This window comes from Narcine bancroftii, chromosome 1, assembly GCF_036971445.1.
Source record: "Narcine bancroftii isolate sNarBan1 chromosome 1, sNarBan1.hap1, whole genome shotgun sequence".
Taxonomy (NCBI): domain Eukaryota; kingdom Metazoa; phylum Chordata; class Chondrichthyes; order Torpediniformes; family Narcinidae; genus Narcine; species Narcine bancroftii.
The window spans coordinates 144,394,245-144,408,601 of NC_091469.1; the positions used below are offsets into that span (position 1 = coordinate 144,394,245).

At 39.7% G+C, this 14,357-nt stretch overlaps 1 protein-coding gene across 5 annotated transcripts in view; it reads right to left on the minus strand.

The window, feature by feature from the left end:
- Positions 1–14,357, minus strand: part of cep44 (centrosomal protein 44) — an 81,410-nt gene that overhangs the window by 29,040 nt on the left and 38,013 nt on the right. For all 5 annotated transcript variants that reach the window (XM_069941033.1, XM_069941012.1, XM_069941049.1 and 2 more), the window contains exons 4-7: positions 12,296–12,442; positions 10,326–10,430; positions 1,241–1,378; positions 651–716 (exon numbers count right to left, since the gene is read on the minus strand). In XM_069941033.1, the coding sequence (XP_069797134.1) occupies positions 651–716; positions 1,241–1,378; positions 10,326–10,430; positions 12,296–12,442 (456 nt within the window). The remainder of the gene's footprint in view (positions 1–650; positions 717–1,240; positions 1,379–10,325; positions 10,431–12,295; positions 12,443–14,357) is intronic.

Genomic DNA, 14,357 nt, shown 5'->3' on the forward strand with positions numbered 1-14,357 from the left:
TTGTGTTTGCTTATACAGTTTTCTCTAGAAGTTCGATACAGATAAATATCATCTTCTGTATAAATGAGGTGTCCCTCAGGTCCCTCTCAACTCTTTCCCCTCTCACCTTAAATTTCTGCTCTAATTTTAGAACCTTCTACCTTGGGAAAAGGACAGTGAGCATTCACTTTATCCATGCTCTTGGGATTTTATGAACCTCATAAAATTAAAATATTTTGGCACACAGAATCTCTGCTTATCCACATTGACCTCAAGTTTCATTACAGGCCCATAAGAAATTTGGTAAAATCGGCTAAAATTTTGTGAAATGCACAGACTTGTTAGAAAATATGGGCCAACTTGCCACTGCTCGGAAAAAGGATGGGACATGTGCCTTGGTCTTAAATATGATTCTGTCTTATTGGACGATGGAGATATTTGGGACCATAATAATTGCATCTTGTTTGGATGTCGAGTTCGTCCAAATTCGTGTCCCCAAATAATCACTTCTGGATTGAAATAAACATCTTACTGGAGATAGAGATAACATCAAAAGTTAGCATTCAATAATGGAACATAAAAATCTTTAATAATAATGTTGCATTCAAGAGGCCGAAAAGTCAGTTGTGAAGTAAAGAAACACCTTCTTAGGCCATCTTCAAATCACAAACCTTGAATTTATCTGAACTTCCATTTGGCTCGTGGAACAAATTCTTGTTTGGCATAGTAGAGTGGAGCTGGAAATAAAGAAGAGCCTGCTGATATAGTATCTGATTAATTTTCAGACATTAAAACTGCATTAAATCTTAGTCATCCTGATCAAAAAAGTTACACATTGATTCCATACGTATTATTTAAACATTTAGCAATAACATGCGTGCTATTTAAAAGACCACACAACAAGCCACAAGAAATTACAGTGACCCAACATAATATGCTCGTCTTAGTTTAATTTAAACCTTTGGACTCCGGCCACTTTTAACCTTTCTCAATATATACTCCGGACTGGGTCCATGGGTAAACTACAACACGAACCAGCCGGTGGTTGGTTACAAAACCAGTCCTGGAAAACTGGGACATGAAGAATATGCACATTCAAGAGCAGTTCTGGTTATTCCCTCTAAAAATCTACCAGCTTTCAAAGTTTAGATTTCATAGCAGTTAAACATAACTAACATTTAATTTACTGCCTATTAATTTCTACCTTGAAGTTGTGATAAATTACCTCTTCATTCATTTTTTTCCAAAGCCAAAAACTTACTTCAAGTGAAATAGATGGTTTCGTGCATTCACCAAGTACAAGAGGCTGGTCTTGAAGACTTCCATTTTCAGGACTGGATGAAAGGTAGATTGTTTTTATATCAGCACTTGGTAAATGACGCTCCACCAAAGGTTTTATCTGCAAACAAACACAAGTTTATTCTCCTTTTGCTCCAAACATACACATACATGCAATTAAGCTTTTTCTATAGGGTTGATTTATTGTTAAGCACTCCATCACAGAGTGGCACTGCACAGGGAGTGTTTACAGAGCAGTCACAAGCATGCAATGGCTGATTTTCCTTTTACCATTTCCAACATATAGAAAAATCAAGCACTCAAGTGTATAATTTCACATAAAAATTAGAAGTACCACACAGCCCCTCAAGTCTTCCCTGTCATTTAAAAGTCATGACTGATTTGTAACTTCAACTCCACATTCCTATCTACCCACAAGAATCTTTCACCCACCCCCCCCCCCCCCACTTTACTTATCAAGAACTACTTGTACAGAAATGTGAAACATTTCAACCCTGCTCTGCCATTCAAGATTATCATAGCAGATCCTCTTCCCCCCTCTCCCCACTTGGCTTGATCCGCCTTTTGTGTTCACTCTCACCTTAAAAAGTTATTAAAAGCCCCACTTTCACCATTCTTTGAGGCACAACTTTTCAATCTATTGACCCATTTATTCATGTTCTGCTTTCTCCCCATTAACCAATCCTTAATCCAAACCAGTATATCTCCAACACCACGTGCTCTAATCTTTTTTTTTTGCAACACTTCAAAGGCCTTTTGAAATTTCAAATACCCAGTACCTTTACCCTTATTTCTTCTGCTGCTTATAAGCCCAAATATTAATGTTAACCTATTTGTCATACATGACATTCCATTCATAAATCTGCATTAACTATGTCCAATCTTATTAATATTTTCAAAATTACCCATTCATTTCTGATAAGCTGCCAGTTTAATTCCTATCACTCCTTGTTTTCTCTTTCCTTCGTTAAGCAGTACTACTTTCCAAATTTTGGGAAACATCCTACTCTTGACAAATTGTCAGATGATATTCATCATCTCTAAAGTCCTCTCCTTCAAAACCCCAGGACCAGGTTCTAGCAATTTAATGCGTTCCATCCTATTAATTCCTTGAATACTAACTTCAAAGCTTTAAAGGTTCCTTTTATTATCATGTAATGTATTAAAAATGTATTATGTATGATATAGTTAAACTTTTGTCTGTCATAAGGCAAAGAGTTGCCATGAGCATTGCCCAGAGCCCCTAACAATAGAAGCAAAAAGGAGTCCTTTCAGAGACAGTGAGTGTCCACGGATTTGCCTCCAGCGCTCCCGTAGTCACACAAACTCCAGTTGAAACCGTGGGCAAACCAAGCTCCAGTTCCACACTCCGATACGATCAGGAAGCCTTCAGAGCCCGAAGTCGTTCTTGTCCTCAGCACCCTCTTGAATCCCAGTTCGATGCCTAGATCCCATGAGCCAGTCTCCAGCAGCCCACAGTCTGTGGAGATCTTTGACTGCAGCTCGCCAGCAGCCAACAAACCTGTGTAGGTCCTTCATCTTTCCTGAAGGTTAATATCCCATGCTTCTCATTTTCAACAGGGTGTGTTCTCTCCATTTCTGGCACTCTTGTGCCGGTTCATGCTGCTACCCCAGAGTCTGCAACCCATCGTAGTTCTCTGTCAAGACAGGCACCACCATATTGGACACAGACCCAATGGTTGCAGGATTTAAAAAATATACTGTTGGCTACTTTAACAAGCGGAGCCATCAGCATTAGGACCAGGCAGTAGAACCCTGCAGAGCAGTGCTGTGCCTCCAAATTCCACTCTCCTGCGTACGCACCAGTAGCAGCATTACTGTTATAGCAGCTCCGGGAGCACTCCCATGTTTTTAGTACAGGTATTACTAATTGTTTTCAGCTTCTCATTTACAAGAGGGGAGTCCTTGAGTGCTTTATTCAAGCACTATTACAAGTAATTTCCTTTGATGTAATTCCCTCAATTTATTGCTAATCTCTTTGCTTTTGATACAACTACTTCCTCTAACAAAATGAGATTTTCTCACGTGTCCCAGATCAGAAACATTGTGGAGAACGGCACAGTGCTGTCATGTCCTTTAATGTAATTGCCAATAAATATACGTCTTTTTGCAAACCTAATGAATTTTTTTTTAATTATATAAAAGCCTCAACATACTACTTATAATTAAAATAGAAACATAGATGCTGAAAATCTGAAATAAAAATTTCAGATCAGGCAGCATCTGTGGAAAGAGAAACACAGTTAATGTTTCTGGTTGAAGATTCTTTATCAGAACTGAAACTAATAAAGGAAAATACCTTTCAACTCAATTAAATTTTTAGTAGCAAATCCAGAACTGACAGGTTGGTGTTCGACTGTTAAAAATTGTCCCAGTAATTTAATCTTGCAACTCGGCCTCTGTATCTATAGATGGCACTGCAATGTAGGTTTTCAGTGCTAAAGCTTATCAACGTGTGTATCAGATTTATTCAGTTTGCTGTCCAGGAACAATTATTTTTATGGGATATGGTCAATTTATGGGAATGCAGTTAATCTAGAAATGTCATTAAGCTGCACCCATCTCAAAGGTGCGACACAAAACCCTATAAATTCAACATGCTAGGCAGTGAGCACATTTGTAACGTGTATCAGACCTTAGCACAAGAATGCAGGAATAATGTCAGCTTCAAGTGCTGGAGTGTAAACCCTTTCTTATATCTCTTTCACATTTTTCCTATCAATTTATATCTGTGACCTCTTTACAAATAAAATTTGATCCTTTCCGTTTATCCTAACTAGTTTTACATAATTTCATAAACTTCAATTACCTCGCCCTTTAGTCTCCTTTGTCCTAAAGGAACAAAGTTTGACTAGAATGTCTTTGCAAGGAATTCCTCAAATCCTGGTAGAACCCTTGTAAATCTTCATTGCCCGCCCCCCCCCCCCCCCCCTTTTTAGTGCTATCACATCATTCCTGAGGAATGACAAACAAAGCTGTGGTCTAATGTTTGATACTGCTCTAGCGAGATCTTCTTGCCTAACCACTACCAAATAATTTCATTACCTGCAAAAATAACTATTCCTTTGCCCTACTTCATATACTGCCATAAATCCCACATGTATTCCCTTCCCTTGTTTACACCTCATCATTTTCTGCCCATCTAACCAGTCAATTAACATCTTCCTGTAGTTCAGAACTTTAGTGTTCACTATCCAGAAGATTGCAAATCTTATTATTAATCTTTCTTTGGCTTGGCTTCGCGGACGAAGATTTATGGAGGGGGTAAAAAGTCCACGTCAGCTGCAGGCTCGTTTGTGGCTGACAAGTCCGATGCGGGACAGGCAGACACGATTGCAGCGGTTGCAAGGGAAAATTGGTTGGTTGGGGTTGGGTGTTGGGTTTTTCCTCCTTTGCCTTTTGTCAGTGAGGTGGGCTCTGCGGTCTTCTTCAAAGGAGGTTGCTGCCCGCCAAACTGTGAGGCGCCAAGATGCACGGTTTGAGGCGTTATCAGCCCACCGGCGGTGGTCAATGTGGCAGGCACCAAGAGATTTCTTTAGGCAGTCCTTGTACCTTTTCTTTGGTGCACCTCTGTCACGGTGGCCAGTGGAGAGCTCGCCATATAACAGGATCTTGGGAAGGTGATGGTCCTCCATTCTGGAGACGTGACCCATCCAGCGCAGCTGGATCTTCAGCAGCGTGGACTCGATGCTGTCGACCTCTGCCATCTCGAGTACTTCGACGTTAGGGGTGTAAGCGCTCCAATGGATGTTGAGGATGGAGCGGAGACAACGCTGGTGGAAGCGTTCTAGGAGCCGTAGGTGGTGCCGGTAGAGGACCCATGATTCAGAGCCGAACAGGAGTGTGGGTATGACAACGGCTCTGTATACGCTTATCTTTGTGAGGTTTTTCAGTTGGTTGTTTTTCCAGACTCTTTTGTGTAGTCTTCCAAAGGCGCTATTTGCCTTGGCAAGTCTGTTGTCTATCTCATTGTCGATCCTTGCATCTGATGAAATGGTGCAGCCGAGATAGGTAAACTGGTTGACCGTTTTGAGTTTTGTGTGCCCGATGGAGATGTGGGGGGGCTGGTAGTCATGGTGGGGAGCTGGCTGATGGAGGACCTCAGTTTTCTTCAGGCTGACTTCCAGGCCAAACAATATTAGTAATATTGATGAGCTTAAATACAATGCCTATATTGAGCTCCACTTATTTAGAAAAATTCACAAAATAATATCCCTAACACTGAGCCTTGTAGAACCCAACAGTATACCAGTCACTACAATTCTCATCAGTCAATATCTTTTGCTTCTTGCTGTAAACCAAAGGTTTTCATTTATCTTGTCAATTTAGTAATCGATAGTTATTTAGGCATGTTTCTGCCACCCACTTTTGTGTACCGGGATGATGGATTGCTGCAGTCAGGTGTTGAAGATGTCCATAAAGACTTCCATCAGTTAGTCTGCACAGTTTTTCAGTACCCGACCAGATACATTGTCTGGTCCCGCCGCCTTATCCATCTTGGATAAAGTTCTCCTCACCTCAGATGTGGCTCTGCAGGGATCCTGCTCATCGGGACACAGAGCTTTTTTCGGTGTCAGTCTATTCTTCTCATCAAACCATACAGAGAAGATGTTCAGTCTATCCAGAAGGGAGGTGTTGTCCTTAACTCGCAAGGTTGTCTTGTGATCTATCATGGTCTTGATCACTTGCCAAATGCACCTCATGCACTGGTGTCAAACAGCTGTCTATGGATCTTCTGTGCATACCCATGCTTCGCCAACCAGATTTCATAGGTGAGTTCAGCCATCGTGTCTCCTCTCCTGAAGGCAGCATCACTAGCTCTGAGAAGTGTCTGGAACCCTGCATCCAACCATGATTTCCGGTTAGTCCTGGTTGTGAAGCATTTGATGTCAGTGACATACAAGATGTCGTCAAATCAATGCAACTTGACATATTTTCTAGCACTTACCAATCTCCCAATCGCTGGACATTGAGCTGAGGCAGATAGTGCTTCCTGATATTGGGTTTCTTGCTTTATCATAACTATAGTCAATTTAATTTTACAAACACAATTGGCAAAGCAAATCCACAGCTATTTCTTAAAAAAAAGGCATCCAGAATATTTGAAAGCCAATAGTTGCTGATTCAACAACTCTCCAAATAAAAATGACAAGGTAAAATTAAAATACTATTTAATCTGTGATCTTAGATGAGAGGGAAAAAATTTAAAGGAGTTTTATGAGGGATTTTTATTTTACATAGAGTGTAAGTCTGTGGTGGAAGCAGATATGATAGCATTTAAGGCAACATGAACAGGCAGAGAATGGAGGGATATACAGCATGTACAGGGAGATGAGCATCTTAAATTGGCCCAAGTATCGTAGAGCCAGCTGCAGTTCTGTACTGTTCTGTGTTCTGTTTATAAACAGCAAATGATTGGGAGTAATTGGAAACAAAGAAATGTTATAAACATTCATGAGATCAGACAGGATCTACAGAGCAAGAATCAGAGTTAACATGCCAGGTCAATGAGCTCCATCAAAATTAGATAAGTTTTAAGATGGAAAGAAAGAGGAAGGGGAAAATTTGGACCAAAGGGAACGTTTGTGACAGAGTGCGACAAAGGTCAACAAGATCATGAACTGAAAGGCAACAAAAGCTGTAGATATTAGGAACCTGGAAAAAAAATCATGTTGGAAATACTCAGCAGGTCCAACATTAGCAGATAGCGAAAAGAAAGACAGAGAAATTGTTTTTTTTAATTCAAGGAAATTAGTAATCAAATTGTTTGTTAATGAGAGAGATGTAAAGGAGAGAGGGGAATATTTATTAATTTCAGCTGATCCATATGGGAAGGAAGTGTAAGTTGGATCTAAATGAAGGGAGAAACAAAAATAGAGATCAGGGACCGATAGTATTGAATAATTTTTTCCTCTCTCTTTTGGCACCACCTGGTCTGCTGGCTGCTTTCATCATTTAACTGCAGCGTTTTATCTCTCTTGGTTTCAGAATTTTTATTTTCTCCTCTGCCTTATTCATCTATCTCAATTTTGAACTTCACCATGCAGATTGTCTGTGATCAATTAGCTTTCACCACCCTTTTCAGCTGGTATCATTCTCTCCTAATTTCCATCATTGATATCTCGCTTATTTTCTCCTTCCATCCTCCTCCAATCCACTTCTAACTTTTGCTAATTCAAATCAAAGATCGTCACTCTGGAAAGTAAACTCCTTTTTTTCTCTGCAATTCTGGTGAATAGTTTTTCTGTTTAAAAAAAATTAAAATAGAAGAAGCATAAATGCCTGATCTTAAATATTGACTGACCATTTCTACCCATGAATGCTGCTTGACCCACTGAGTTCCTCTACAAGTTAAATTTTGCAGAAGTAAATAATTATCTGAAATTACCAGATACAAAATAAAATGCTAAACACCTGAAATAAAATACTGAAAATGCTCTTGTGAGAGAAAACCCAGTTGGATTCTCAATCTCCATCCTGTATTCTGATTCCTCATTTCTTGCTATTTAGCCAGTAACAATGTTATGAGCCAATTTATAGATTGAATTGGAGCCGAACTTGGGAACACAATCTCGAGTGTATGCAGAATAGAGCAAGGAACTAACCGTTCAGGTTGATGGTTAGCAAAGAGGAATTGATGTTGCCAATCTGCACTGATTAGGCTTGGTTGATGAGGAAGTTGAGTTCCAGATTGTTTCGTTGGTCATAAGTTTTGCTGATATGATGGTGTTGAATTCTGAGCTGTAATCAATGATATAGATGTTCTCATGGTTCAGGTAATCAAACGTAGAGTGGTGGGCCAGCATGATGGCATTTGCCATTGACCCATGGTAACGACAGACCCAAACTGAAATGGATCCAAGTCTTTCCTGGGACGTCAGGTAACCAACTTTTCAAAGCACTTCATCATGGTACACGTGCCACTGGCTGATCGTTATTAAGGAAGGTCACCTTGGTCCTCCTGGGCACTGGTATGTCACATTTCCTTCCAAATCAGGTAAGATCTTAGACCATAACACCAAGAGATTGAAAATTTCTGGGAAAATTCTATCCAGTTGGTCCACTCAGGATAGGTCCAGACACTTTCCAAGGATTCACCCTCCTGAAGATTCACGTCAATCTGAGAAACTGGTTGCAGAGACACTGGGGTCTGTGGGGACTGGTGAGAATGCATCATTATTTTCTCATCTTAGAGAGCATTGAGCTTGTCTGGATAAGATGCAACACAGTTAATGATACTACAGGTTGTATCTCTCTTATCCAGCGATCTGTGGTCTGGAAACTCCCATGGTCCGGTATGCTTAGGTATGCGCCGCTTAACGTCCATTTGGGCAACATCCGACTGCATATCTGTCCGTGGTCCACTAATTATTCAGTTACCATGAACAAGTCCACGGCAATTTAGAGCAATCAGTAGCTATAGGAAATTGTATACTGTTTACCCAAACTGCCCCACTCTCTCACCACAGCCCCACACTGATCCCACTGCCCGGCTCTCTCCCCATTGCCCTGTGTTGGACCCCAAACTGATCCCACTGCCCTGCTCTCTCCCCAAAGCCCTGTGATGGTCTCCAAACTGATCCCACTGCCCTGCTCTCTCCCTATATCCCCATTTCGGTCCCCACACTGATCCCTACTGACAAATAAAAAGTTTACAGGTATACTACAGTATCCCATGTAGTTTTGCTAAGTATATAATATGGTGTTCGCACAATGTCCACATTGCATAATGCCCAACTTCGCAGAACGTATTGTGGACGTTAAGTGACGCATACCTGTACAAACTCCTTACAAGACAGTGTGGAAATCAAAACCCGGTCCCGATCACTGACGCTGTAAAAGTTGAATCTGCCGCCATTAGTACAAACTTCTTACAGATTGAACCGATTGCTGGGACTGTAAAGACATTGCGCTAACCACTATGTTAACTGTGCCGTCCCATAGAATTATTTCCTGCTTTAAGCTTTGTTCTACCTTTGATATGTTTACATAGGAGGTTCGCTTAGAAGTTAATTTCTATTTTCCAGCATTTTCCGTGGTCCGCAATGGCCAGGTCCCAATGTCACCGGATTAAAGAGGTAACACCTGTACCTTTTAATCGCTAGATTAGATATGATGGTGTGCAAGCTCTCAATGGAGTTAAATGGTTGACATTTAATTTCTGCCATCATACCACTTGGCCAAGTCTGAAAGTTATGGTACAAATTAGGTCTCATAACAAAAATTGATATTTCTCAATAGTGATTAAACATTTACAAAGCCTCTTTTTGTGGATTTAGATATTACTATCAAATGGTTTTATGAAAGCCTTGGCTCACAGCATTCCTCATAGGACTTATCAATATAGACTTGCAGGCAAAATTCAGAAAATAAGGGGAAATAACTCAACTTTTCACAAATATATTATTCCATTGACTGAAAGTTAACAAGATATATCAACAGGTTTCTGATGCAATTGGAAATCGTCTCTGCTCATTTCAGTAACATTTTGCATTATCTACCAAATTATTTGTTATTACAGAAAAATCCCCGTTATCTTGAATTTATGTAATTAGCAGACTCAAGCAACTGTCAAAAAAAATTGCACAAAATAAACAGGTAAAAAACAGGAGTTTTAAATTGCCCCTCCTGAGCGGTTAGTTTGCCAATCAATCAACACGCAATCTCAAGCAACTGGCAAATTCACTTCTCCGGCATCTACCAACCCCCATTGGTGCTGGATACCGAGGGTTTAACTGTATTTGATATTAACACCATAGACAATCTCTTGACTTTTATATTTTGAGCATCATGAGGTGGATGTGGGACATTCTGGTTATAGTAACAGTGGGTTCAGAAACTCAGCCCAGGATGAGGTATTCACATTCAAGCATGTCCTCTCTCCATAATGCTACACAAGATTGTGCAGCTCTTCCACTATAACATTACTGGAAAGTAAATACATTTATTTTACTTGGACTTTGTTGACAAGGCTAGACTTAATTGCCCTTGGTTTGAAAATTCTAATAGATAAAATAAAGACTTACTGTTTCATTTGGTTTGCTGGGGAAATAATCATGAATAGGTGCTTCATATTTTAATTGTGACGGCATTTTTACAGAATAGGAGTTTTTACTTGAGCATGTTTTAATCTGAAATAAACAAGAACATTGAAGTCTTTTAGTACCCTACTTCATTGACAGTGATAGTGCAGCAAAGCTGCGTTCTATATACTATATACCAGCATAATTATTAACATTATGAAGCTACTTAGGATTGTAAATTAAAATACTTGTTAAATAAAGATGATGGTGTGGTGAAATTTTCAATCCTTCAAGATCAACAATTATGATATTAAAATGCTCTGGTCCAAAACTGTTTATTCAGCATTCTAACATCATTGCACATCTCCATAATGCTTTTTAAACAAGTTCCAAAGACAGTGAAGTTCAAAGGGGCCATTAAAAAGACAGTGGAGTTAGGTGTTGTTGAAAAAGTAGCCGAATTTCTAGCAGATGTCAGTACCTGAAGAAACATGAAATCCCATCTGTCAGACACAAGCATACACTACCAGCAGTCATCCAGCTATTGTTGAATGCTGTGTTACTGCAAAAATTCATAGCAGTGATTCCTGAGGGCCTTGAACATGCCCCGGGTTTTAAGGAGAAAGACGTCAAGAGGCTAGTAGATCACTTACAGATGGGACGTCATCTATTCAAGTAAGCCAGTGACCTTATAGAGCCAAAACAGAACCACTGGAAGAATTCAGATCAAGCCACATTGGTGGAGACAAATGATGGTCGACAGTTCAAGAGCCGAGTCAGGACTGAGAGTGTAGCGAAAAGAAGGAAAGAAGATAGAAGTGAGAGGAAGGGGCAAGATAGAGACTGGTAGGGTATAAGTGGAACCAGACAAAGGATGATGGGCAGATGAACCGGGTGGTGGAGGGGGGAAAGAGCAAAGAGTGGGGAGGGGATAGAAATAGTGAACCAAGGGAGGTAACCTAGGTGGATAGGTTTGTGGTGATGCATCCAAGGGAGAAAGGGTACCAAGTCTCGATAACGAGAGGGTGAGGCATGGAAAAGGTGAAGGGAGCAAGTGCATGGGTGGACAGTTGAAAGCAAGAAAAGAGCACAGGTGGGTGTGGTTACGTGAAATCAGAAAATGCAGTGGATTGTAGCAAAATATATGGTTTTTTTCTTCCATGTTTGGCCTCATATTGGCCACCGAGAAGTTTGAGGGCAGACAGTTTGGGTGTTGGAACCAAAGCTCAAGGTAGCTGCTGTGGACAGAGCCCAAACATGGTAGGCCGGAGTGTCTGTTCCTTTGCTGTCCTGTTCTAGGTTCTCGGCAGCGTCACTGATGCAAGTAAACAATTATCTCATGCATCAAATTCCACTTCCTGAATTTGTGCAATCGCCACACCATTTGCTTAAAAGAGCCTCAGAGAATAGGAGTACTCAGATTTGATACCCTGTTTCTATAAAGATGCTGCAATTGGTTTCAGTGTCCCGGGTTTAGGGAGAGGGGGAACAATTCAGCCAGGACATCTGCTCCTTGTTAGCATCCATCATCCTCATTAGATGTAAAAAAAATGAAATGTAATTTACAAAGGGAAATAGATCAGGGAGAAAGAGGACGAAAGGCACAGTGGCAAAACTGACTACAAGCAGCATGAATGTTCACTTCAGCTTAGAGATGTGTTGAAGAAATTAAATGGATTGTAGCACCAGAGCTTGTATTCCAAACACAGCGCCAGAAAATGGGGCTAGTCTCCCATAGGTACCTTCCCATTGTAACCATTTGGAAAAAAAATCAAAATGACAATGAAAACAAATTATCAGAAAATAGACAGTATAAAAACATAAATATTAAAGGGAAAACAGCTTTATCAGAATCAAAGTCAGGAAAATAATACAACACCATCTGCATTCTGGGCATTAGGATCTAAGCAACAAAGGATGTGCAGTCAGTCAACAAAAAATGTTTTACTTTGATAGCTTTGACAGCAGTGTACCTTGTGAAGGCTAGTTAATTCTTTGTGGTTTTTTGTCACAAAGCTTATTATGTCACACAAAAGCTGTATCTTTCGCTCTGCAAACCCACTGTGTAGAACTTGCTCCTTCAATAGCAATGGTTTATACTGGAACTTGTCTCGTAGCACCTAAAATACGTCATGTTAAAAAGAGAAAGTAAATGCCACATTTTAAACCATATTATTTTTCAGTGTGCTTAAATTAGACCTTCCTTCATCTTGAAAATGTCTGCAACCTCAAGTGCTTCTCAAATAATTCATCATCCCAACATTTATAAGACTTCAAGATGTAAAGGAGAACATCACGTGCTCATTCATTCAGTGATGCTGATAAACAACTCACATTAGATTTCAATACACTTTACAAATTTATTGTAGCCACACAGCAGAACTTCATCAGTAAATATCATTGATTAGGCAATGATTAATGCAAGAAAGAAAAGGCAGGATAGCACATAGGGATTTCTGGGGAATCAAAATTGACAGTATTTTGTATGCTGCAAAGTCAAGGTATATTGTACAAAAATATTAAATGCAAACACTCGTAAAGTGAAAAATGTTTTCTCCTTGACATCGGAATTTTGTTTTAAATTAAGAATACTTGAAGATAACAAATCTTTTCACAGGTATAAGTCAGTGGTTCTAAACCTTTTCCCACCCACTGACATACCACCTTAAATAATCCCATACTAACAATGGCACAGGTGCCATTAGTAAGGGTTTATTTAAGGTGGTATGTGAGTGGAAAAAAAAGGCTGACAATAGACTTGGTTGGATATAAAGGATGAATACAATTGGTGAATAATCAATGCATGAACAAAGAGAAATCAGAGAGGGACTCAGGAAGAATCCATGAATAGAAAGTCAGACAGTGTGACAGATTGGGACTCTTTATGGCAGCTATCAAGGTTCCAGCATCTACAGTTGTATTTCTCAACTTCAGATGTAGCCATTCTCAACGCCACAGCACATTTAAGGGGGGTGGGGGCATGGACTGAAATAATAAAACGGTTATTTAATTTTTTTTTACATAGTCAATCGGAGAGAAATATGGAAGAAAGCAACTAAACTGGACTGCTTCATAGGGAAAGGGGCCCCATAAACTTTAAAAAGAGTCTCATTGGGGGCAGAGAGGCATAGCCAAGAAAAGGTTGAGAATAGTTGGTCCAGTGCACTGGTCAACTCTGCAATTGGGGGATAAAAATTTATTTAGCTACACCTATATTCAAAAGAACTGGTAACCAGTGTGGAGTAAGTTTAAAAAGTGAAGATTCATAGTATTAAATAATGCTGTTGAAAACTTAATTCAAAGTATTCAGTCAAAACCATGCTCAAAAAGTAAAAATGATGTCAAAAAAGAAACATTTACTGAATATGTATCACTTTCAGAATCATTGTAAAGTTTGAAATAAAAACATTGCAAATGAGAATAAAATGGAAGAAAGCCTCTAAATGGCAGATTACAGATAAATTTTAGGCCAACGTGCACAGAACAACTTGGATGAGAGAAGAATGAGAGGACATGGGTTAAAGGTGAAATATGAAATGTTTAATGCGATTTCAGGGGATCTTTTTCACATAGTGTGGAAAGAGCTGTCAGCAGAACTGATGGATACGGGTCAAGTTTCAACATTTAAGATCAATTTGGTTGCAAGGTTATAGAGGGCTCCTCTGGTCCAGGTGACGGGAATAGACAGAATAGTTTGGCACAGACTGGATGGGCCAAAGGGACTCTGTTGTAGTGTTCTCTGGTTCTTACTGAGATGTTTATTTTGACAATATCCCACTCTCATATTTAATTACAAAAGCTAGGTAACATTTTAATAATTTAATTTTTGCATAGCTATACTTAACTGATAAAGGAGGAGTTGAAGTTTCCAAAACTACTTTCTTGAGCTGGTTATTAATTATCATGGAATGCACCAACTCAAATAATGCTGCCAGGAAATTTACTGCCTTTTTAACTTGCAGGAGGTCATTTGGCCTACGGGATCCATGCCAACTCCAGATGAACAATTCTATGAGTATCATTCCATTTTCCTTA